This window comes from Diorhabda carinulata, chromosome X, assembly GCF_026250575.1.
Source record: "Diorhabda carinulata isolate Delta chromosome X, icDioCari1.1, whole genome shotgun sequence".
Taxonomy (NCBI): Eukaryota; Metazoa; Arthropoda; class Insecta; order Coleoptera; family Chrysomelidae; genus Diorhabda; species Diorhabda carinulata.
This window is the reverse complement of record NC_079472.1, coordinates 16243744-16269600: the sequence shown is the minus strand read 5'-3', so window position 1 is coordinate 16269600 and position 25857 is coordinate 16243744. Positions and strand designations below refer to the sequence as shown.

Genomic DNA, 25857 nt, shown 5'->3' with positions numbered 1-25857 from the left:
GCAGCGATGTGAGTTGATTGATCGCTTGGAAGTGATACTTTTTTCATCCCTTAACCTCAACTCTACTCCTCTTTATTGATACGTCGGGTCTAGTGTCTTTTACAAGTTTATTAGGAAGGAATCTAGCTCTATTATTTTTTTTATTATTGTGATTTTTGAGACAAGCTTTTAAAACAGATTGCAAATCGATGGTTAAATTGCAAAATCTCGTAAGTCAATTTTTATCATTCATGGGTTTTTGATGTGAAAGTTTTTTAAATAAATTATTCCTTTAAACTGCAAAATCTCGTGAATTCATGAACAGAAACCTCTTTGGTAGATTCAAGAGGTTTTGACATTTAAGTATATTTTTAATGAAAAATTAAAGTGAGGTTATGTCTTGAGACGCGCCAAAAATCATTTCGCGGTAAGCCAACTTAAGGTTTGTTTTTGTGCCTTAAACGTTCATAAAATCAAATAGTCAGATAACCGGTAAAGTCGTGGTATATATATATTGTAAGTTTAACATTCAACAAAAATATTTTTGGCCCGCGGGACGTATCTTTGACACTACTTCGAATGTGACAAATAACATATTTCGGTTCTCCTAAGACAAATAATCCTTAATGTTGACGTTTTTATTGTTTTTTCGATTTGGTGGAATAACCAATTTTGAAAATATATTCGATTAAACGATACATAAGATTTTTTATAACCAAAATTAAAACGAAAATGATACAACCGAAGAATCCGTATACGTCCAGCAAATAAAACTGGAACCAATTCAGTTCTAAATAATTTACTCTCAGATGTTTCGCTCCATTGTGTCTTGCCACATATTCTATCCAATAAATCGCTGTATCCAATGGCTTCATAGGTCTGTCGTGGAATATTTTCGATCTCATTTTGGCATTCTCCGCGTATCTACAAAATAATACAATTCTGTTTGTCGTAGAACGTGATTCGACCATAATTATCTCAATTTTATTTTGTTATGATCGAAAGTTCTAAAACAATTATGTATGAAACAAAATATTACAGTAGTAGTCCGAAGTCTTAAAGATCCGTACTGATCTAAGCATTCGCGCAAACGAATGCTGCTTGGAGTGGCTTGTCGCTTTTTCTCGAAACATCTAATGGCTTTCGCGCTCAGTCTGAACATGTTTGTTGAAGCATACACTCTACGAGAAAAGCCGATAAACCACGAAGTGCGTTAGTGGAAACGCATACCCACAGGAAAATTTGTCATCGGCCCTCAAATTGTTAAAAAATACAGTAATACATTTTTATACGATAAAACTTTGTTTTTAGAAACGTCGAGAAATCGAAAATTAGAATCGCATCATGATTTAAGGATGATTAGGTTACTAGTTATGGAGTGCCGTGAATTCAGGGTCTAGTACTGAATCTTGGGGCACTCAACGTTCTATTGGATTGCAAGAAGACATCGTTGTATGTGTTCCCGAAAAACTGTAGTTATGCAAAATTATATATTAGAGGTTAGGTGATGAATGACACGTAAAACAAATGCGCACGCGCCGTATACAATGAACGTATTCAGAATACGTTCGGAATTAGTTCACGAACACATAATTTTAAATGAATCTGATGACGGAACACTTTTTAGCATCTCTAGCGCGTACAAAGATATTGTGCTCAGTTTGAGCAAGTTAACGATATCAACGTTCCTACAAGTACAAGTGCTCAGATCAGTACGCAGCTTCACAACGCAAAAGATACTAAATATTCGAAACCACTCAAGTTGTTAAACTGAAATGGAAAATCCAATGTAATTAAAAAATTGCTGTCAAATCGTAAATATGTGAATCAATGAATTTAGTAAATACAAAACATCGTATTAAAATCAACCATTACCAAAATTGATTTCAGTACTTTTGGAAATTGGACATGCGTCATTCCATATCTTTTGGTGCTTTTTGGTATGGTCGTACTTACGTTTGGTTTCCAAGTACCTCTTCTAGCGCTTCCGTAATTTTATCTTCAGTGATTGTTGGAAATTCGATAATTTTTGTGAATCCCATATCTGCAGTAAATCTAGTATTCAAAATTTGATCTCCAGATATTGGTATGGCTACAGTTGGTAATCCGTAATGAATTGTTTCAATAGTACTCAAAAATCCACCGTGAGTTATGAATAATTTTGTATTTGGATGGGCTGAAAATAAGTATATAGATTGTTTTTTATAATAATCCGGTCATCAAGCTGAAAATCAGTAAAATTGTTTAAAATACAATTGAACATAAAATTTGAATGTTCTCATCATTTCCGTGTACGGAAAAAATTTTATTCAAGGAAAAAGGTCAAAAAAATGAGTTTTTCGCGATTATCAGCACAACGGTGAGTTTTATCATAAAAATACTTCAGACAAAAATTGTAGATCATTAAATTATCTACAAAAAATGTATTGATACTTTTTTGCCTACGAGCCACCGTTTCTGAGATATAATGATTCAAAAAGTTGTAAAAGTTGACGTATTTAATAGTTTCACCATTTTCAGCAGTAAATTTTTCTTACAAAATTGAAATGAGCCGAGACTTGTTATGGGTATTTGTAAGAAATTATCAATTGACGAAGATGCTGCTAAATTTTGACGGTGTTGTTCTGCAGCTTTGGTATTTCTCGTACAATCATTATAGCCATTAAATACGACACTAAATCTGAAATAAAATTTTTACAACTTTTTGAATCGTTATATCTCAGAAACGGTGGCTCGTAGAAAAAAAGTATTACAACGTTTTTTGTAGATAATTTAATGATCTACAATTTTTGTCTGAGGTATTTTTATGATAAAATCTGCCGTTTCGCTGATAATAGCGAAAAACTCATTTTTTTACCTTTGACCTTGAATAAAATTTTTTCCATACACGGAAATGATGGGAAACATTCAAATTTTATTTTCAATTGTATTCTAAACAATTTTACTGATTTTCAGCTGGATGGGAATTAATGTAATTTCGAATGTCTAAATTGACCGGATTATAACTTTTACAACTTTTTGGAACGTTATATCTCAGAAACGGTGGCTCGTAGAAAAAAAAGTATTGATACATTTTTTGTAGATAATTTAATGATCTACAATTTTTGTCTAAGGTATTTTTATGATAAAACTCACCATTTTGCTGAAAATTGCGAAAAACTCATTTGTTTGACCTTTGATCTTGAATAAAATTTTTTCCATACGCGGGAAAGATTCAAATTTTATTTTCAATTTTATTTTAAACGATTTTACTGATTTTCAGCTTGATGGGAGCTTTATATAGGTTCACTCTTATTTTTTGGTCTAATTTGACCGGACTATAATACAAATTCCCATGATAAGAGTACAGAATATTATTAGTTAGTAAGCCCCGGAAGAATTCTAAAGGTAGCCAATGAATAAAGAAAAAAATATCATTTCTAAATGAATCACTGTATTTTGAAATATATATTTTTTTTAATTCTTACCTAAAATATCCGTCTGCGGGAACCATTTCGCGACTTTGACATTATCAGATAAACCAGATAAATTCGTAGCGTGAAATTTCCATAATACTAGCTCTTTCCTCTTGGAAAATGTTTTAACAAAATATTTTACTACATCCCAATCAGAAATATGTACATTGGAACCTAAACTAAAATAAATAACACCGTATTGAGCTTCGTCCATAAACTTTTGCAAATCCTCCGGTAATTTTTTCGAAGGTTTCACGTGATATCCGGCGATATCTATCATGCAAGGCACCGAACTAGACGCTGAATTAACAGAAGGATGAGCGTTTATCAACACCAGGGAAACGTTGTAAGAAATTTTTTCCAAATCTATATCTCTCGATATATATTTATGAACCAATTCAGCTTGAGAAGGATACAAATATAATTTTCTGGTTAGATATATTCCCAAAGTGAGAGCAGTATTCAGGCACCTTTGGAAAAAATCCATTTGTTTTGTGTATCCTAAAAACATCTCCGGATTTATCGAAGGTAGAGTCGGATTTCCGACAAAATGATTCATCCAAAAAATCGGCGGACCTATGTTTAGAAGTACCAGATGGGCGTCGAAATACGGAGCGAACGCTTTCAAAGCTTCGAAAATAAAATGAGGTACTACAACAACGTCGAACGTTTCGTTGGATCTTAATAAATTCTGAACTTCGCTATCGCTAAGGGTTGCTTCCATCACAGTATCGGCAAACAAGATAAAATTCCAAAATGACGTAATTGGGGTTTTCTTATCGGCCTTACGCACTTTGATAATCGCTTGGTATGTATCTAAAAACACGTTTAATCATGTATATTGAATCATTGAAGCTCTAATTTAGCTAGTTTATAAACCAGCTGGATGGTATACAAACTATCCAATAGTCTAAAACAACTGCTATTATTGGATGGTCTGTAGACTGTCTAAGAAGTTTATAACTCTGCATATAACATTCGAGCAGTACTCCAGATTCTCCAAGCAAGAAATTACCTCCCTTGGAACTAACTAATGCTTATGGTGAAGAGGTTCTGTCCATTTAATGATTCATGGCTTTTGGTATTAGTCACACGGAAATTTAAGATGAAGTACGAAGTGGAAAATCGCCGATTTCGTTTTCGATTATCCAGAAGATCCAAAATGAGATGCGTAAGAACCGGAAGATCACTACATACTCCTGAAACCCCTCATGGTACAATTGGACCAAATAGGTTGTGTTGTAGCAAGGTTTGTACTCGCTGTATCCCCTTGATGTTGATAGTCGGACACAAATAGCAACACCTCGACTGTGCTTGCAAGTTTTATTTAAAATTTGAAGGGGTAGTAAGCAACAAGAAGATGAAACGAAAGAATATTCTTGTCAGTAGCGAAACTCTGGTTTACCACGATAAATTGTGAAACATTGACCAAAATCCGGTGGGCTATCCAGACTCGATGAAGTACGAAGTGGAAAATCGCCGATTTCGTTTTTGAATATTCGAAATGAGCTGCGTAGAAATCGGAAGGTCACTGACCAAGTCTCTAGTCGCCCTTCCACCAAAACATCGAAGTTTACTACTTAAATTTCGTACCTAATTGGTTTTCAACAGCGTCTTTCATCAAGATTTGTTTACAATTCTTATAGTTAGATGGAAACGTATCTTCCTTAACTGTTAATACTGTTACATCGTGTCCAGCTTGGCACAAACCTTTCATCAGTTCATTACTCAGGAACGTCAAACTAGGTGAAACAAACGGAATGATACTCAGTATCTGTAATGAATAAACATCAGTATTTCTATAAAAATTGCGATAATTATTCAAGGAAATCACTCAAATTTCATTATAATTTGAATACACACACATTTGAAAGTGTAGATTAATCCCACCAACACTCAATGACTGCTCCTGGGATTTGTATATAGTCTCAGCGAAGACAAACCGAAAATCCAAACAAAAAAAACGATATTCCCAAATTGAGAAGAGATTTTCTCTTCTGGACAATGGTCGTTCGCTTTTCCTTCTATCAGCTCCAGCACAATCTCACGCAACCTGAGTAACCCCAGCCCTGCAATGGAGCAGCTCCTCTATCAGTGCCAACACCAACAAACACTTTTTTAATTTATAGAAACGTGTAATATCTTTAATAATTCATATCCTAACCGAAATCTCATAAAACGAGAACTACTGTCAGTAAATTAGTGGAAAAGTTTAACAAAACTGCATCAACTGTAAACAAATCTTTAGATGTTAAAAGACGATCCTTACCTGAGACTAGACGAATATCCATGGAACTCGATAATTAATTCTATCCATACAAGGTAACGTTGGTACAGGAGTTGTCAGATGAAGATTTTGATAAAAGTGAAGAATTTGTAATAATGGAAAAATGTTACAATCGAAACGATCCAACGATCGAAACGTTTTAAAGTAATGTTGTGTTTTGCAACGAGCGAAGTTTTGTATTAATGGAAAGGTAAATCAGCATAATTGTAGATACTGATCACGTAACGATCCTCGTTAGATACGTTAATCCCACACTCAATATTTCGCAAAACTGAATGTATGGGCTGGAATAACGACAAAATAATTGCCTCAAAAGGCCCGGCGTATTTACATTTATTGGAAAATAGTATTTTACCTGAGTTGGTTTGGATATTTCCAAATCCAGTAAATATTTTCAAAAAAAAAACTTCAATATTAGAATTTTTCAGACAATAACAAAATCTCAAACGACAATATTTGGCTACAATAAGGTGGTGACGCAATACCTAAATAATATGTTTCCCAGAAGATGGATTGGAAGACGTGGTTTTATCGAATAGCCCCCGCGATCACCCGACGTGAATCCTTTAAACTATTTCCTGTAGGGTCACTTAAAAAACATCGTTTATAAATCAAAACCTTCCGATATCCAGGAATTAAAAGATAAGAAAAATGGATCAGTCAGAAATGTCACAAAACGTATTGCAAAGTTTTAAAAATCCCATGAATTGTTGTATTCAAAGTAAATGGACAACATTTTGAGCCTTTACTGCAAATTCATAATTTTTCTATTTCGTTTTCGTTAAACTTTTTACTACTTTACTGACACTAAACCTTGTTACGAAATTTGTATCAGCACACAAATTATTAAAAAATATTCAAATTAAACGAGTTTATTCAATCGTAGCCGTCTAAATATGAAATATTTGTTGTAACTTTATGTAACTCCGACGACATTTAGGTATAGAGAATATATAGGGTGAACCATTTGAAATAACAAAGCTCATTATATTTCCGGAAAAACGAAAGATCTGACAACAATGTAGATACCACCATAATATCGGCCGTATTACAAGATGGTTGTACACAAAAATTTAGAAAAATCGTACAAGCCGTTTCCGAGATAATTGAGCATAAAACTCACTCTGTATTATAGAAGATAGAAAATTGTTGTTTTCAGACTTTTCCAGGAAATTTTTTCAATTTTTTTCTCCGTGAGAACCATCGTCGCACTTCAAATAATATTATAAAAAAAAATTAGCGAAATCAGTTAGCAAATTCTAATAAATATTTTCAAATAAAACGATTCAGTTTCAAATACAGGGTGATTTAGAATTATCCTTTTAAATAGGTGACGATTTGAAACTTGTCTATGTTAGTTATAAACTTTGAAAGAAAAATTATCATACACAAAAAACTATTCAATGGAAATCGGTTTCTACATTTTATGAATTTTTTGTTATTGTTTAGGTATGAACTTGCCTTGTAGGTAGATACTTGATCAAAGCACACAATCAAGAGAAAAATAAGAAAAATTAATATTCCGCTACGGAACATTGTGAAAATATGACTAATCAATTTCCTCGACAACCCATTTTATTAAGTCTTATTGATAATAATTGTTGATTTAGACAGTTGTTTCTTATCGCTTCAATCAAGGTTAACGATATTTAAAAAAATAAATAAAAAGCGCACTTTGATTGCAGTTCGAACTAGAAATTAGGAAATAATATACCCCAAATAAGGGTAAAGTGATTGATAAAATATACATTTTTAATATAAAAAAACGTGAGGTTTTTTCTAAGATAATTTGATGACTATACTTTAAAAGCAACTATTAACATAAAATATTGAAACACCCCACGTTTCTTTACATTAAAATGATATGTTCCATTAATCATTCAACCCTTATTTTAAATATAATTACACTTGTGAGCTAAAAACTCGACTTTAATCGCATCCTCGCAATCAAAAGTCTCAAATCTGTAGCTTCAATTTTTTTTTCTGATTCTGAATCCATTGGTGGATTTACCTCGAGCGATGTCTTCTTAGTCGTTGCCAGAGTGATCAATATCCAAACGAACCGGATCTTGAAGTCATCAACCACAAGTATTTGTATGACTATCTCCACCACAAGCCTTAAGCACACCGTTATGGCTTGTAAGGCAGCACGGCTTTGTAGATAGATGTTTCTATGGCATGTCCATATTCCATTACAGCGAATATCTTGTCTTAGAAGACGGTAGAATGTTCCCCAAGCGAAAAAATTTCGTTTATTTCGTGTATTTTTCCGTAGAAGCCTTTTCCTCTCCATCTTGAAGGAATTTGTGTACTACAAGTCAGTAGTTTACTAATAATTATCTATCCAAACCCTTATTATCATGGATTCTCACCCCATTGGTGGATTTACCTCGAGTGAATCCGCTTAGTCGTTGCTCCAGTGACCAATATCCAAACGAACCGGATCTTGAAGTCATCAATCACCAGTATTTGTATGACTATCTCCACCACAAGCCTTCAGCACACCGTTATGGCTTATATGACAGCACGGCTTTGTAGATAGATGTTTCTATGGCATGTCCATATTCCGTTACAGAGAATATCTTGTCTAAGAAGACGGTAGAATGTTCCCCAGGCGAAAAAACTTGGTTTATTTCGTGTATTTCTCCGCAGAAGCCTTCTCCTCCTCATCTTGGAGGAATATGTGTACAAAGGCGCTCGTTCAGTAGTATGGGGAGCTAAGATTCAGCAGTCCACTATCCCTCCAAGCCCAGTTTGATCAATGCTCATCAAAATGATTGAACATTCACCAGCGACCTGCGTTTCTACATGGACAGTTGGTCCAGCCGATAGTTCTTCGGGATTATTTATCTCATAAACTATACTAGTGGCTTCAATTGTTGGATCTAGAGGTGGAAGACCTAATAGGATTTCAAGGTCTGAACGCATGGACCCTGTGATACTACGAAGCGCTGAACTCTTTCTAGTCGCGGGAAGAAGAGGTTATTTCATTGAGGTGTCGACGTGTTTTTACCAGATTAATTTTGTATCCAGAGTTACTACGTGGAGAAAAGAAGGGATTTGGTTTTTCTTTGATTAATCTTAAGCCTTTCGGACTGACGGCAAATTTCCTCTCAGGGACTTTGTTATAGACCTCGAGAGGCGGCGGCTCTCTGTCTCGGGATGTTTTGTATAAATGTTTATTATAAATAACTTATCTCAATAACTTTGTGTCTTATTCGCAATATAAAGGACAATTATTCTAAACAATTAAGATTATATAAGAGTCGTTTCAGCTATCAAAATTTCTAACGGCTTTGGACGATCTTTCAGATTTCATAGCCTAAGCTCGAGGTTTCTAGGTCAAACTATTTATCAATTTAGAGTTTATTGTCTCAAAAATCAGCAATTTCAATACTGTAAATAATAATAACAATAATCTATAAATATTTTTTTATCTAAGAGTCAATGAATTTCCCAATCTCTTATTGTTAAAAATACAATTGATAACTGAGGACAAGAAACGATTACAAACACGACAATGAAATACTTTAAGGTCAAAGTAAAAGACAGATAACATTGCAATTAATAATTATTTTAGTAGCCAGATCAAAAATTGATACAAGAGAAATGTGTTTTTCTGTCAAATTTCCATGGAATTTATTAGGTGAAAGAATGGATTGTTGAACGGTCACCGGACAAGAAAAGTATGAATCATAAAGCACGATTTTATCTCTTTCTTGTGATTGATGATGATCCTGTCCATCTTTTGAGAATTACTCGCATATTTGGAGCTCGGTTCCCAAGCATACCCTGAGGATGTTCGACTCAATACAGAAGAGAGCCATTCGACTATAGGCGATCAAGAGTTGACCGGAAACTTGAATAACTTTGAGCATAGAAAACCAACCAAATCTCAGCCATATTTGCAAAACTTAGGAGTTCACCTGTAGATGCCCCAAATGTCAATTTCTCCTTTCTTTTGAAAAGGACAAACTTGTATAATCAGCTACCAAGTATTACAAACTACAGAAGTTCAAAATCCATATCCACACCACTCGAACTACTTGAGTGTAATAGGGTTTACCTTCTGGTACTTGCTTTTCACATTTCTGAGAGTGCAAACTCAAAAATTTGAAATTATTTACTTTCCATTTCCATAAAAAAAATATTTATGCACTTATAAGCTTCACTATACCTTAACTATATTTAGTATATCGTTCTTATTGACACTCGGTTGTCACATGACTAAGTGTGACGTAGAAAGTAAGTAAACAGACTTAAGTTAGGTTAGAAGTAAATACAGTTTAAACAGAGTGGTTGGGATCCTTTTAAAAACATATGACGTACCAGAATGTACGAACGCTAGTATAAAAACACCAAATAAAGTTTTCGTTCAAGTTCCTCGAGAGAAAAAACGACGAAAACAAGTTATAAGAAGGGTTTATGCTAGCGTCAAACCTGGCAGTCTAGTATATGTTTGTGAATGTAAGTTTTATCTATTTGGAAAATTATATAATGTGGTAACTAACACAATGTAAAAAAAACTCACAGATTGCCAGAAAGATCGGGAAAAGGGCATTTCGTGAAACACCTCGTCCGTTGGCATTAAAATGACATTATCGAAGAACTTCTTAGTGCTTCAACTTCAGCTGGCTGTTCAAAAGATGTAGAAACATCAATGGATATCAATATTACGGTTGTATGTTGCAAAAAGTGATTCCCCATCAAACATTTTAGAAGTTTCTTAATAAGAAATCCATCCTGAGAAATTACAGTTACGGTAAAACCACATTTTCGGAGTAAATATCGACCAAAATGATTTGTAAAAGTTGTTCACCGTATAAGTTGAGTCAGCTACATCTAAAGAAGGATCAAAACATAACCTCAAAGCTATCATCTTTATGATTTTACTCCACGTATTTTAGTTGAAGTAAATAATTGATTATTAGCAACTAACCATAAATGAATCTGTCTTATGTAGATTGTCCAATCTTACTTCGATAAATCCTATTTCGGTCATAATTTCAATTAGACTAGTCTTTGAAAACCTTTGAAACACAAATCGCACTAAACAACTAATTACCTTCTTTCACAACAACAGAAAGGCGACACGTTCCAGAATTTACTTACTTTCTACGTCACAACCGCAGTAACCAATAGAAACAGATTTTTTGACACGTGTTTATATTCAAATTATCATCAATTTATATTTGCGATTTATAATAATAATTTTTTAATGACATTAATTGTTTTTCACTCAAATATATCGAACTTTGTTTCTGAAAAATTGTTTTTGCGGGAAGTTCTTCTTCATTACTTTAATATGAAGAAAAATGCTGCCGAAAGTCATTGCATTTCGGTGGAAGTTTATGGTGAACATACACTAGCTGAGCGAACGTGCCAAAAGTGGTTTGCACGATTTAAAAGTGGTGATTTCGGCTTGGAAGTCGATGAACGTCCTGGGAAGCCACAAAAAGTTTGTAGATGAACAACCGGAAGCATTACTCGATGAAGATTGTTGCCAAACGCAAGAAGAGCTCGTAGAATCTTTGGGTGTCACTCAAGCAGCCATTTCAAAACGTTTAAAAGCAGCTGGATTTATTCAAAAGCAAGGAAATTGGGTTCAACATGAACTCAAGCCGAGAGACGTCGAAAGGCGGTTTTGCATGTCCGAAATGCTGCTGGAACGTCATTTTTGCATCGGATTGTTACTGGTGATGAAAAATGGATACATTACGACAACCACGAGCGCAAAAAATATGTGAAATCCGGCCAATTCAACGGCAAAACTGAATATCCAAGGCGCCAAGATAATGCTCCCTATTTGGTGGGATCAGAAGAGTGTGCAGAATTATGAGCTGCTAAATCCTGGTGAAATCATCAATGGAGACGCTACCGAACACAATTAATCCGTTTGAAGAGAGCAATAGCCGAAAAACGCCCGGTATATGCGACCAGACACGAAGCAATAATTTTCCATCATGTCAACGCTCGGCCCCACGCTGCTATTCCGGAAAACAGTGTATAGAAGCTTTACCTCATCCGCCTTATAGCCCAGACCTTGCACCTTCTGACTACCATTTATTCCGGTCGATGCAGAACGGTTCACATCAGAGCAAGATATCAAAAATTGGCTTGATTCATTCTTGGCTGCCAAGCCGGCGCATTTCTTTTGACATGGGATCCACAAATTGCCATAAAAATGGGAAAAGGTCGTAGCTTCAGACGGGCAATACTTTGAATAATATTATTGTACGTGGTTTTCTTAAATAGACGTTCAAATTTTGAAAAAAAAAACGCTAAATATGGACCCTATTGTCGTCTTCGTAGAGTTACGACATGTTCAAATTGAGGCGTAGGACTTTTCACAAAATGGAAACCGACGTTACTTATAAGACACACTCTGTATAAAATTCTGTCTATTTAGAATAGGAAAAATAAAAAGGAAAGACATTAAAATAAATCAAATCGACCTTTAAGCAAAGCAATTACATGACGAAGATATCTGATTGATATTTTTGAATGTATCAATTTATAATGGCATAATAATCATTGGCAATATATAAACAAGTAACACTTGACCTTGATGTAATACGATATTACGTAATAGTATCGAAAAATTGAGGAAATATTTTTAATAACCACATTAAAAAGTAAACAGTACTGCACCTATTTATTTTTTATTTATTATTCCTACTATTTCCGCTACGTTTCTTTCCCTGTTATTTTCCTACGAGTTTTGATCAAAAATGGAATTGATCCATACTTAATTATCCGACAGATTTGCAATTACACCATCAGCGTATCCAAAAAAGTTTACACAGGGATGTTCAAAGCGTTTTTCCACGGGCGTAGCCAAGGAGAGGGTTTTAGAAGTTCAAACCCAAACGAAATAAGCAAAATATTACCTAATATACCGATAATATAAGAATTAAATTTGAATATATATATCGTAACGCCTAGCGCCATCTTTTCACGAGAGGTAGACGCAGTTACTGTCGAACTAGTGGACGTTGTAACGCCATCTCTTGCCGAGTAGCCGAACTATTGTGTATTGTATGAAAACTGCGTTGTTTCTCGATTATTTGCCAGGCCTCGGTAGAAATGGTTTGGAAGTTTCTGGACGGCTGCTGGGCCCCTAATTTTTCCGATGAATTTTAATTTCCATGTAAGTTGTTGTTTAATTTACTTCAAACACACCCCCCCCCCAAACTAATTCCTGGCTGCGCCCGTGCGCTCTCGTATTAAACTTATTTCTTTCCAATATCAATAAAAAAATGTTATAAATTTAAAAAAAAGTCGAAAATAAGAGATATCCAAACAATATTATGAGATTTGTTATGACTTAAGATTTCTTTTTAATTAATGAATTGAACCATAAAATCGGATTTATAATATCTCCAGTCAAAATTTCAATAATCATATATTTATATTGTCCATGACGACCTCAAGAATATCTCGATAATCAATTTAATTTAATTTTCGTGTAAAAGTTGAAACAGAAGAAAAGTTAAGGAAATATTAACTAAAAAGTGCTGTATCCCTGAAACGATTAATGGTTCTGTGATCACGGATGATGTTTATTATTTATTGTTACTGCAAAATAATTTTTTTCATCATACAGGGTCTATTCTAAAAGTAACAGCGAACGTGCGGACTTGATACGTTCTGCGTGCGCACGTTTGGAGGAGAGGGATATTAAGAACGCCGGAAAAATCGGCAATCAACGATACGTTTTCAAATTTAGCTTTCCGAGAAGGTAGGAAAAAAGTGGAAGACGATGACCCCTCGGGGACGCTTTTCGACCATTCAAACCAACGAAATTGTGTCGTGGGCGGTGTTGCTTTAAAGAATTCTAATTATTTGTACTATTTTCATCAATAAATATTTTTAATAGCACTGTATATACGACGTTAAACGATAAGTACAGACTTATTCGATTTTTATTTAAGATCAATTATGTCAAAATTGTTCAATTAATTCTATAATTAATCTCTGGTCGAAATGTACTATTCAAACATCTATTTTATCTATGTATCTAAAAAGTAGAATAAATTGAAAAATCCGGCTAGTGCGCTGATGTTTTCGCGTTATTAAAAATGGCGAAAGAGCCGTAGACGAGAAACGGTCGTGCATGGACGTAACCATCCATCAGATCCGATACAGCTTTTGTTAGCAGATGAATACCTTTCAGGTGTAGCAAATATCATTTTATTTTTAAAACTGTTATAATTAACATTTGTGTGCTATGTTTATGAGAAGTTTCATTGTTTTAAACGTACTTTTAATTGGATTTTGTGTCAAAGATGTCGGAAGTTACAAGGTGAGTCTTTCAGTATTATATAAAAGGTCATTTGTAATAAAACTTTTCTACTTGTGAAAATCAGTTTAAAATTATATACAAACTGACTAGAAATATTAGAATTTGTATAGATCGTAGAAATTATCGACATTTTAATGTTTTAATGAAATATCAGTTAATATAGTTTTGAGAGAGCTTCTCTTATTACATACGACATGTCCCATGGATGGAGGACGTTCTTTAAAGAAAAATTAGATGAAAAATCAGATAAATTTAAAGTTTTTCTTGTTTAGTCAATAATAAAGTAAGCATAGTTGTATCTTTTTACATTAATTTACATGCTTTGAACCTATAAATCATACAATTTTTTGTTTTTCTATGTTTTTATTAAACTTTTCCCATTATTTTATTTGTTAGATCATTCTAATCGTTCAAGAAAAAATTTTTCGTTGATATTCATTAAAAAACTCAGTTTCATTGCTAAAATATCTTTTTTTGTCCTTAAAATTCGATCTACTAATTTTTCAGTAACTTATATTCACTTATTCAGGCGATGTGAATATAGTTATGTTCAATATAGCCATGGATTTATTTCAGTTTTGATCAATTTAGAATTTTTGAAAGACTTCTCATCAATAATTCCAAAAATCGCTAGAAAATTCCAATTATATCATTAATATTCATTCAAAAACAGACATTCTTTGTTGCCCAATATTCGATCTAGTGATTTATCGGTGCTTTAAATCGATTGTAGAATTAATCGATTATATTCACTGTTGCGAATAAGGTTAGTTTTAGTATCAGAATTGATTAATTTCACTATTAAATAGTTTAGATCAATATAGAATATTAATAACATTTCTGTAACGTCAATAATTCCAAAAATCGCTAGAAAATTCCAAGACTTCTCTCACGTCAACATTCCAATTAAATTTCTTTTACTCAAATTTTGAACTACTAATTTATCGATTATATTTCGAGAAAACAGTGCTACTTTTAATCGAGCAGTGGCTGTAATGATACGCATAATTGATTTAAACTAGTAACTTTTTGTAAAAATTTAATTTCTTCTATTTTTGTATAAAGTTACGAGGTACGATAAAAAAGTAGATTGAAGTAATTTCAATAGCCAATTCAGTCTGTTGAGCACTACTACTACTATTCGATGAGCCCTATTGTGTCGATGTTGAATGGCACTGATATAGGATTTGTTTCCTCTGCAGAGCATTGGAACGGGATGTTTTTGAATGCCGTTTTTTGACCAGTTAAGGACAAGGAAGGTCATGGATTCATCGTTGGTTAATTACATCAAGTTTTTAAGTTCATTTTTAATAAAATGATTAATTCCTTTTTCTAAAACCCTCCAATTGTTAATTTTAAGCAGGTTTAAGGGAATTTATTAATAAAAATAAATAATTATTACTGGAAAAATTTTTGAAGATTTCTTTCATATCAATAAAGATAAAAACAAAAAAAATAAAGTAATAAAGATGAAAAACATTTAAAATTATTGGGAGTTTTCCGTTGATCCAGTTATTGAAATTGCGTTTTAATGATCGATTTTTGAAATTTAAAATTTGTAACGTCCGTCATCTAAAAAAAATTCTTTCATTCAGTAAGTTTTCAAAAACAATTTTGTCAAACATACTGATTTTCTATTGTCAATATTTTTTGCGTCTCTCTAAAGAATTAGATATATACTATATACGTGCGTTGTTTTATTTACAATGGGTTGTAAAGAAAAGACGGGTGAATGTACAAAAAAGAGTTTATTATCAAAAGTAAGGTACAATATTTTTTCTCTACATAATCACCTTGACGATTAAGGCATGCAATACAAAATGTCGCCAATGATTGGAAGTGAGTTTGTCAGTTTGGCAACGCCGTCTTGTTTATGGGACTGCAACTAAACGGAAAATGAAGTCCTTCCTCTTCCCTGACTTCTATGGTAGATTCGGATTTCTTCGTGGTCGATTTTTATGTTCCGCTTGGGTCGGTATTGAAATCGCTAGTTACTGAGTTTTAGGGCGAGAAATTACAAATGAAAATATTAATAACAAAACACTTAGTATTTGAACTACTAATTTTTTTTTAAATTACTGACTCTCCCTGTAATATAAAAGAGTTGTTTTCGTTAATTATGATTCAAAGTAGGTGATTATATCTATAAATAACTACATAATGCAATACATATATAATTAACGCGCTTATTGGGTTCTTAATGTTCTAAACTGGCACAAACAACAAAAGATAAATAAACCGGCATTAATTTGAGTGTCAATAAGGTCATTTAGATTAGGAACGGTAGTGAGAATTGTTATTTGAAATGTGATACTGTATGTTGTTCAGCAAAGTATCATAAATATCTTGAATAAATAATAATCTTATGAAAAACGAAGATAAAAATACGAGGTTATGTAACGCGTCCTTCGAATTAATTTTACAAAACTCAAATTATAACATGGAAACTTCCATTATTACTATAAAAAAACATCCAAACATTGATCTGATAACATATTAGTATACGAGGAAAGTGAAAAATGTTGTAAAACTTTCGAAAGTATTTAAAAGTGAGGTTAAAGTCAATTATAAACAATAGAGGAATAAATTACGAAATTAAAATCAATAATACAATTAAAATGATGGATGATATTAAGCATCAAACTTATGCTTTATATTGTATAAATAAGAAAGTATCTAAATATTCCAATCGTTAAGTTATATACCAGGTTAAGTTTTAAAGAACCACATATACCTATTCCCATGGAAATTTCCATTATTACTACAGAAAATAATCCGAACATTGACCTGAATAACATATTAGTATACGAGGAAAGTGAAAAGTGTTGTAAAACTTTCGTTTTTAATGATTATCGAACGTATTTAAAAGTGAGGTTAAAATTAATTATAAACAATGGACGAATAAATTAAGAAATTAAAATCAATAATACAACGATGGATGATATTAAGCATCAAACTTATGCTTTATATTGTATAAATAAGAAAGTATCTAAATATTCTGATTGTTTAAATGATATACCAGGGCGAGTTTTAAAGAACCTCATATAATACCTATTCTCATGGAAATTTCCGTTATTACTACAAAAAATAATCCAAACATTGATCTGATAACATTTTAGTATACGAGGAAAGTGAAAAATGTTGTAAAACTTTCGTTTTTAATGATTATCGAAAGTATTTAAAAGTGAGGTTAAAATTAATTATTAACAATGGACGAATAAATTAAGAAATTAAAATCAATAATACAACGATGGATGATATTAAGCATCAAACTTATGCTTTATATTGTATAAATAAGAAAGTATCTAAATATTCTGATTGTTTAAATGATATACCAGGGCGAGTTTTAAAGAACCTCATATAATACCTATTCTCATGGAAATTTCCGTTATTACTACAAAAAATAATCCAAACATTGATCTGATAACATTTTAGTATACGAGGAAAGTGAAAAATGTTGTATAATTCTTGTTTTAACGATTATCAAAAGCGTTTAAAAGTGAGGTTAAAGTTTATTATAAACAAAAGAAAAATAATTTACGATCGTTAAAGTGATATACCAGGGCGAATTGTAAAGAAGCCCATATAAGACCCATTCCAATGACAAAAATAGAGAATATTAGACAATAATACGCGCGTTCAGAAAAATCCAGCTAATTATTGACATTAGATCAAATATTTAGTTTGATTTCGACTATTGCCAGTGACAATTCGCAATGTTTTTTTTTCAAATTTGCAATTTTGAAAATCAATAAATTTATCATTATTCCATTTCAACCTGAACATTATTGTCTATTATAATACTATAGATGGTGATTAACCTCCATGGGGCAAACTTAAACTAGCACAAAATATCTGAAAACGTCGTACTGTAATGGTCAACAAATCCCCCCAGTCGAATATATCTATAGAGGGTGTCTCATTAATGACGTCGATTAATAGTAGTCTTAGAATCGACTACTTAAACTTACTATGTATAAATACCAAACAAAACTAAATATTGTCGCGCGTGCGAGCTAGATAGCTCCGCGGAGATCTGGTCGCTTCGTTGTCCCGAGACAAAATCAACTTCTCTTGAATACAAATCGTCTCGCTTGGGCTCGTTTAAGTGTATTGGTTTTTCTAAAACGTGTCCCAAGAATATCGGACTGAATTAACTGTTAGGAGATTATAAAAGAAAGGTGACTAGGATTTCTCCAAAAAAAAGGTAATTTGCAAATCAGAAGTGGAAGGATTTATGTTTTATTGAGAAAGAAGTTCGGGAAAATGCGTAACTATATTATGTATAGTCTCAGTATTAACTCAACTTTGAGCAAGGGCTTTGAAATCTCGATAAAACAATTCTTTGGACTCAGATGCAAAAAAGCAACAATTTCGCCATGGATCTGAATAATTAATAATCTGACGGTACGAGGTCTAGTCTAAGTGCTTTTATTCAGCGTAATTTTCGCAGTATGTGGTTTAGCATTGTCCTGTTACAACTGGTTAACTAAACATGAATATTTATCTGATAAAACCTCATACATATCCACTATATAACTCGGCATTGATAGGTCGACCGTATGGGATAATTTCGAAGTACACTAAACCTTCATAATATCACATTTTAGTTCAAAACGACTTCTGATAATTGTCCTTTGTCCAACAACTGATTTTCTATATACAAATTGTTCAGATAAAATCTTCTACTGGTTTCCTTATAACCTCAATATCCCATCCAGGTGGACGACCATCTTCAAGCGTCATCATTAAATTTAGGTGAGGAATTTTCTAGTTTTTATCACATTCGCAGTAAAAATTTGTTTCGTAACTTCTCAAGAAAAAGTATGTCGGTGCTTTGGCATCTTTCCCAAAAAAAAAATGTATGCCTACTCAAAGATATTGCTATTTATAAGAAATTTTGGCACAACGTTTCATCAGATATATAATCATCCACGATGCGAAACGTTCATTGTTAATACAGGGTGATTGATTAAGATAAAGTTCAGTGCTTTTGACATTCCCACTACGATAATATAGGGTCGTGATATGATTTACGGGGTATTTTAAAAGTTGTAACCAATTTTTCCATAAAAATCGTAACAAGTTCAAAACCCAGTAGCCTAACCTAACCTAACCTACAATGTGAAAGAAATTCAAGTATGAGGATCCGACGAGGCGAAAAAGTTGATTCAGAAGTGTATTTCAAAAGTAAAAAAAATCAACTGGAAAGTTTTGGTATCGTTATTCAGCATACATTTGTCCTTTTGGAAATTCTGTAACCGCCAAAAGAGTGTGTTAGTGTAGTTCTAGAGGAAAAAATATCCTGAAGGAAATTATGTGTTTTGGCCAGATATGCCAGGAACGTAGTGTAAAGTGCAAGGAATTTAATTGAATCTTTTTCTTATTTACTGTTACAGGTTTTGGGAATATTTCCGTTCATTTCTCCGAGCCATTTTTATATGGGAACGGAGTTGATGAAAGGTATAGCTGAACACGGTCATGACGTTACCATGTTGACTGTATTTGAAGATAAAAACTTACCAAAAAACGGTTCTTATAGACAAATTATCCTCGATAAAGCTTTAGCAGATCAACAAAGTAAGTCATGATACTATTTTGAGATTTATACAAAGATTTTTAAACATACAGTTTATGGCCGACAATTCCTTCCTTGTTTTTTTTCTCGAACTTTTTAATGTTGCGGAATCGGTGCCCTTTTACGCCTTTTTTCGTGAATAGAAGTCCCCAGTCAAGCCATGCCATCTTTACCCAAACAATTTTTAACCTAGATGGCTGCTTATCGTGTTGGAAAAACCTGTTTTCTGTCTGCCACATAAACCTTTCTTGATGTTAACTGTTCCACAATTTGTTTTAATACTTCCAAATCAAAGGTTTGATTGACGTTGTCTTCAATTCTGGGTTATAACCATAGCACCATGACTTATCACCAGTAATGACATTTGACAGAAAATCTGAATCAGTTTGAGTACTTTTGAAACTCAATCTTCTTTCGGATTGTCATTCGCACCACGAATAACAAGCTTCGCAGCAACCATTTGCATTTCCAAATATTCTAAACAGAGCTTCAAGATAACTAGGCGTCAACAAGGTCATTCGTTCATTCTAGTTTTTCCCATGGCATCATTTTTGATGGCTGTTTTCAAAATTTTAAAACAGTTTCAGCAGCATCTTAACCAAGTAGAAAACAAAATTCAACAGCTGTATGTTACAGCGCTGGCAAATAAAAACATACAGAAGAGACCACGGCGTTATCCCAGACAGTACTGATCTGCTGAGCCGGGAAAAGAACGGAAAGAAATTTCTAGACAGACAGCTTTTCCTGCACTTATTCAACCCCTGCTTGACTTTCTCACTTTCCTCGATGTTGGAAATCAGCCAACACCATCACGTTCTCATTCCCAAACTCGGCAAAGACTCTACAAGACTGAAACTTACCTCCCCGTCCTGGATAAAGTCTTTGAACGCTTGATCAAAAACAGAATATGGGAATTTCGTACTGATCACAATAAAACTACAAAATTTCCAATTCCGATTCAGACTCAAACACTTAAAACACAACCCCATCACCAATTTTCTCGTCGTAACCAAAAACATTTCTCAGCCGCCATTTTTATGTCCGGTAACTTTTCTATCGAGTCTAACACGCTATGTTAGGAAGCTTCTGAATATCCAACTGCCATTTCTGATGATAAAATTGATATATTCATATCCCACTGCTATCAAAATTGATTCTCAAACATCCACTTCTCTGACGGTCCATTTATGAAGGGACGACATCGCATTAATTGCATCAACGTTCAATTCTAAAAGCTCTTGACCCAATTCTCAGATTGGTGCTGAAAATGAAGACTGACTTTAAATTCTCAGAAAACATAAGCTATCGTCTTAAACATACCAATAACTATGAGCTAAAGACTTTTACCACGAAATCGTGATTATCCTCTGCTTCAGCTTCTAGCAAAAGCCTACGAAGTACTCTCAGAAAATAACATCGGTAATTCCCGTCATCAGTTGCTAACCGTTCCCAAACCCCACGTCTCCAATCGTCGGTATTGCAGATTTTCTGCTGTTTTTTTGTAACCTGGTGAACCAGATCATCAGCCAAATGGCCGACGTACGTCTAATAAGCTCACCCAAAACTTTTTTTGCTACCATTATATCAGTTTTTTTTCTTTTTACCTCTCGCCTCTATCTCTTTTAATTGTTTCAGCGATGCTCCAAGAAGTAACACAAATTGACGACAAAAAGATGAAGACTCCTCTAACCGCTTTGAAGATGTTCAATCGCTTCGGTTCAGTTGTATCCGAAGCGGCATTCAACGATCCAAAACTACAAAAAATTCTCAAATCGAAAGATAAATTCGATTGTGTCATCGTTCCTCAATTTACTTTCGAAGCGATCAAAGCTATAGCCGCGCATTTTAACACGCACCTCGTCGTATTTTCAATTTTTCCGGCGAATACTTTCCTTAATCATTTCATCGGGAATCCGAGTTTACCTTCCATTAACACGGAGATGGTGTTGGGTTACGTGCACGAAATGAGCTTTTTACAAAGGTGTCTCAATACTTTATTCAGCGTGGCTTTTTATTTGAACCGACAATTCATTCTTTATCCCGAACAAGCGGAGCTGGTCCGCAAATACATCTCCAAAGATTTGGATTTATACAAGATACAGTACAACACGTCTTTGTTTTTGATGAACGCCCATCCTACGATTAACACCGCGACCAGCTCAGTACCTAGTATGGTGGATATAGGTGGTTTCCACATCAGACCTCCGAAGGAATTGCCGGACGATTTAAAAGAAATCTTCGATAAATCTAAACACGGCGTTATACTTTTCAGTATGGGAACAAATATGAAAAGCGCTAATTTCCCCAAACAATTGAAAGATGATTTGTTCAAGGCATTTTCTAAAAGAAAAGAGACGATCTTGTGGAAATTAGAGGAAGATATAACAGTTGGAAAACCTCCAAATGTGATTATTCGGAAACGTTTTCCTCAATCTGATATATTAGGTAAAAACGACACAAATCGATAAAATAATAGCTTTGTTCACACTCCCCCCTCTATTTCAACGATGATAATTAGACAGATGAAATTTGGAGCGTGAAAATCGGTGACGTCCCCAAGTAATTTAAGCGCTAACTCGTGATTTTCATATCCATAACTAACTGTTACAATGTACCAGCTCGTGATCGTGGTTGTCATGAATTTTAGACTACTCCTCGGTAACTTGGAAAAAACGTTCCAACAAGATGGTGATCCCCGTAGATGGATTGGACTACACGGTCTAATAGAATGGCCAGTTCGGTCACTATCTAACACCTTGAGATTTTTTTCTGTAGGGTTACCTTAAATCTAAAGTTAATCTATAACTCCTGACAGTATGGACGTTTTAAAACAGAGAATTGTTGAAGAATTTTGGTTATTTTTCCTAACAAATTTTATCGAGACAAGATTTTAAGAATTGGTTGTTTTTTTACCAGAAAGTAACATCGTAAATCCAAAAAAAATGTATGATCTATGATCAAGGTCCCATACAATATTATTGGTTTCATTTACATGGGAAAGTCACCGATGCCTTGAGTGCTTTTTACGCTCCAAATTTCTCTCCCTAGATTTTCATGGAGAATGGAGAGATAAAAAGTAGAATTAGGTAGTTGAGGTTGGAGAGGTCAACCGGAAAGGTAAACCAAGACCAAGATGGTATGATCAAGTGGGTGAAGATGTAAGGATACTTGTTGGAGAAGTAGACATGGCTGAGGATTGAAAATTATGGTGGCAACTTGGATTTGAGTGGCCACAGTAGTAGGTGTTCATACAAGAGAACACCCCGCACTTCCTAAGCAAGTGCCGAGTTATACAACAGGGAACAGCTATGAAGAAGGCGAAGGAACACTCGAATTAGAAGACGAGAGTGTATAGCCATCAGCCTAACTCTTAACAGAAAGATAAGACCTCCCAGAATCTCCCAAAAAACTCAGGAGAGAAAACGCGAAACTGTGGCGTGAACGAGGATGATGATCTGTCTAAATGACAGGGGATGGTGTGTCCAAATTTCATCAGTTTAATTATCACCGTTGAAATGAAAATTGAGGAAAAAGGGGCTTTCTTCGATTCAGATAAGGGACAGATGATTTCTGTTTTAGCACATCCGAAAACTAAGCTTTTCATTACGCACGGAGGTTTTTTAAGTACCATCGAAACTATTTATCATGGAGTACCGGCCGTAGCTATACCAGTCGTCGGTGATCAGATTTTGAATAGTAGATTAATAGAATCCATGGGCATGTCGACTACTGTAAATTTCGCTAAACTTGACGAAGAAAGTATAAGTGCTGCTATCGAGGAAGTATTGAGTAATAAAAAGTGAGTACTTGTACGTACTATGCCGTTAACTCGTGGACTCGCGGGTGCTAAAATCTTGCTTTATATATTAAAAACACTTTCTGGATATTTCGGAATCTCGAAATTTCTAGAATGCCGTGAACAAACCAAAATTTTCTCTATATAAAAAAAAAGATATACAGATCTTTAAAAAGACGTACTTAGCGCGTACGCCAAGTTTTAGCTTAGATAACATATTAGAACAGGACCGGCTTCACGAGTATTTTCTCGTTCTCATCGATAAACGCGGTTTTTATTTTAATAATTGTTCCGCCACATTAATTTTAAGGAATTTTCTTTGTAAAAAATTGGTATTTTTACCATATTATTTCTAAATAATAGCTAAATGTCAAATTTTCTATACTAAAATTAATCACGAGTATTCTAACCTTAATGCTTCAAATTGTCATTTGTCATTTTAAACAAGTTGATTTTAGCATAAATTCAAAATATTTATGGTTAACAAATGTCGAATTTCATTTTGGGGTGGAGGAAATACAATAATAACACTTTATAATGTACAGGGTATAGTCGAGAAGACATGTCAAAAAATTGATAATCACTTGACGACACCATACCAATAAAATATTGTAAAAAACGGTACGGAGCTTAAGTCACGTGACGAATCGATGGCAAATAGACATAATCGTTAATTATACTGTGACAATAACTGAAACATCTAAAACCTAATTCATTGGTTAGTTAATAGATGTAGCCACCCGCTATAAATGGCGTTTGCCTGTGTACCCGTCTAATTACCAGAGATTCAAGTATTTCATGTACATTTTTTTGTTAATCCATTCATCCAATCGGCGCTACTGTCCTTGAAGAATCTTGACCTTCCAGATAACTGTCTTCCATTCTTCTCGATTATTCTAAACACGCATTCTGGTGACCAGTGATAAATGATAAAATTTGACACTGTTTATAACAACTAAAATTCGCGGATAATAATGAAAACACGTTATTTCAACGTTTTCAAAATTATAGCATCCATTTATCGATGTTCCGGATAGCGAAAATTATTACTTCCGGTTTTATTCGATTGATTTTTGAACTGGATATTTGAAATAAATGAAAGATTCCAATCCGTGAACGCATATTTTTAGGAGATGGAGGTTTGGTTGAATGAAGAGTCCACGTTTTTATTTATTTAACTTTTATTTACATTCGAATTTGGAGCTGTCGTTTCGGATCCATTTTCTGTGTTTCGGTTCACTCTAGCTTCGATTAGGTTAGGTTTACTTTGATTTGGTTAGGTTTATTTTAGCTTCAATTATGTTAGGTTTACATTAGTTTCGAATTGGTTGGGTTTACTTTAGCTTGGTTTTAGGACGGTTTACTTTAGCTTAGTTTAGGTTCGGTTTAATTTGAAATCGATTAGGTTAGGTATACTTTAACTTCGATTGTTAGATTTACTTTAGCTTCGAATTGGTTGGGTTTACTTTAGCTTGGTTTAGGACAGTTTACTTTAGCTTAGTTTAGATTTAATTTGAAATCGATTAGGTTACGTTTACTTTGGATTCGATTAGGTTAGGTTTACTTTAGCTTCGATTAGGTTATGTTTTCTTTGGCTTCGATGAGTAAAGTTATTTGTTTATTTACAAATCTAATTATTGGTAAAATCGGAAGAACTAATTTTCGACAAATGGATTCGGCGACTCCAAAAATTCCAAATTATAGTTGTGTTTTTTTTATGATTTTGCACCGGGAAGCTACGAAGTTTATTTAAGTATAATTTATATTTTTCACTTTTCACATAGTTGAATTTCATATGTCAAAAATATTCAACTTTACCCTCGGTAATCAAAACGTATAACCTCCCATTAGTTCTACTTCTTCCGTATCTTTTTTACGTTTAATTAGGGAAAGAGGCTAAATTGGAATTTTTGGAAACGTTGTTAATATTCATACTAAACACACTGTTTACTTTTACACCACATCAATATTCATAATTACTCTATTACAAAATAAAGCGTTTATTCAGTCTCTGAAGATGATAATTTGGTTATCGAAACGTGCGTCAGACAGTGTAATATGAGTAGTGGTGTAGACAGTGTGTTCATTAAGGTAACAGGTTAATATCGTTCCATTTTTTATTTATTTTTGTAACAGATATGCAGAAAACGCGAAGTTTCGTCGAGAATTGTACCACGATAGACCGAGGACACCTTTAGAAGAAGCTGTTTATTGGATAGAATACGTTATTCGACACAAAGGAGCCCATCATCTTAGAGTTAATTATTTGAATCTCTATTGGTTCCAGTTTTATATGTTGGATGTATATGCTTTCTATTTTACCGTTATTTTCTCTATTTATTATATTATAAAGTTGTTGATAAAAAAATTGTTTTCGAAAAAAAAGACGGTCGGTAGCAAAAAGGAGGATTAAGACTGTATTCGATTTATGTGAATAATTACAGTTATTTTTTTTTA

At 33.6% G+C, this 25857-nt stretch overlaps 2 protein-coding genes across 2 annotated transcripts in view; one reads left to right on the top strand and one right to left on the bottom strand.

The window, feature by feature from the left end:
- Window positions 1-25857, top strand: part of LOC130902304 (uncharacterized) — a 39294-nt gene extending 13437 nt beyond the window's left edge. The window contains exons 5-8 of the mRNA XM_057814330.1: window positions 19426-19606; window positions 21240-22049; window positions 23184-23403; window positions 25537-25857. Of these exons, the coding sequence (XP_057670313.1) occupies window positions 19426-19606; window positions 21240-22049; window positions 23184-23403; window positions 25537-25813 (1488 nt within the window). The 3' untranslated portion in view covers window positions 25814-25857. The remainder of the gene's footprint in view (window positions 1-19425; window positions 19607-21239; window positions 22050-23183; window positions 23404-25536) is intronic.
- Window positions 603-7266, bottom strand: LOC130900639 (UDP-glycosyltransferase UGT5-like). The gene is made up of 5 exons (XM_057811381.1): window positions 7183-7266; window positions 5028-5208; window positions 3447-4250; window positions 1936-2155; window positions 603-903 (listed from the first exon to the last, which is right to left on the bottom strand). Exons 1-5 carry the CDS (start codon window positions 7255-7257, stop codon window positions 618-620), a joined length of 1566 nt encoding a protein of 521 aa, XP_057667364.1. The 5' UTR covers window positions 7258-7266; the 3' UTR covers window positions 603-617.